The sequence below is a fragment of the Dinoponera quadriceps genome, unplaced genomic scaffold (genome assembly GCF_001313825.1).
Source record: "Dinoponera quadriceps isolate SergipeBrazil2010 unplaced genomic scaffold, ASM131382v1 scaffold8314, whole genome shotgun sequence".
In the NCBI taxonomy this organism is placed as follows: domain Eukaryota; kingdom Metazoa; phylum Arthropoda; class Insecta; order Hymenoptera; family Formicidae; genus Dinoponera; species Dinoponera quadriceps.
The window spans coordinates 1217-2361 of NW_014562136.1; the positions used below are offsets into that span (position 1 = coordinate 1217).

Genomic DNA, 1145 nt, shown 5'->3' on the forward strand with positions numbered 1-1145 from the left:
GGATCCATGTTTCGTCGACGGTCACGAAACGACGCAGAAACTCCTTCGGATTGCGCTTAAACAGCGTCAAACACTGTTCTGAAGTGGTCTCACGGTTGCGCTTGTCCGGAGTGAGCAAACGCGGCACCCATCGCGCCGACAGCTTTCTCCTGCCCAAAATTTCATGCAGGATATGACCTACGCGGTCTTTTGAGATACTGTTTCAGCTATCTCGCGCACGTTCAATCGGCGGTCTGCCAATACGAGATCGTGGATTTTTGTCACGTTATCCTCTGTGGTAGCCATTTTCGGGACACCTGGGTGTGGCTCATCAAAAACCGACGTGCGACCACGTTGAAACTCGTTAAACCAATTTTTGACGGTCGCCATAGAAAGAGAAGATTCATCGTACACAACATCCAAGCGCTCTTTGATTTCGCTGCGCGATTTCCCTTCCAAAAACAAGAATCGAATCACCGACTGATATTGCTCTTTTTCCATTTTTCTAAAATCCGCGGACACGCTTCCACACGCGGTCAAAACAAAACTATGAGTCCGATTCGGCTGAAATTTTGACAGTAGCCATCTACGAGAATGTACTACACGATAGTAAATCTCTCTTGCGATAGTGGCGCTATCGGGCGGTGAAGCTAAGTACTTATCGGATCGCCCTCGTATACAAGGTGTCCCAGACCACCCGTCTCACCCGATTTTTTCGTAAACGCGACATTTTAAAGAAAAATGTTTCAGACAAAAGTTTTGTGACTTCGAGGGGCACATAAGATGGTGTCATTGGTTTGACCTTGGATAGTCGTTTGAAGATCACGTGAAGGTCACCTTTAATTTCTTAAATGGAAATCCCCACTTTTCAATGCATATTCTTGTAACTTATCTCGAGAGCTTTCCAAAACGCTATAATGAAACGTTTTTTTAATCAGTACTTTTCGAGTTATGAGGGTTGAAAGTTACGGTACCGCCGGCATTAGCATTACCCAAGATGGAGGTTGCACGGTCGGATTTACACCTCTTTATGTGTTTATGTGTTTGTGTGTGTGAATGTGTGTGTGTGTTAACAGAGATAAGGACCTCACGGTTCGTTACTCCCGTAGTATTTATCGACTCCAACCCTTCTCTGCTGTACGCGCGCGTGTGTGTGTGTGTGTGTG

General features: G+C 45.9%; 1 protein-coding gene across 1 annotated transcript in view; it reads right to left on the reverse strand.

Moving 5' to 3' along the window:
* LOC106751077 (histone-lysine N-methyltransferase SETMAR-like) overlaps window positions 1-480 on the reverse strand; it is a 928-nt gene extending 448 nt beyond the window's left edge. The window contains exon 1 of the mRNA XM_014631855.1: window positions 244-480. Within this exon, the coding sequence (XP_014487341.1) occupies window positions 244-480 (237 nt within the window). The remainder of the gene's footprint in view (window positions 1-243) is intronic.
* Window positions 481-1145: the final 665 nt, after the last annotated feature.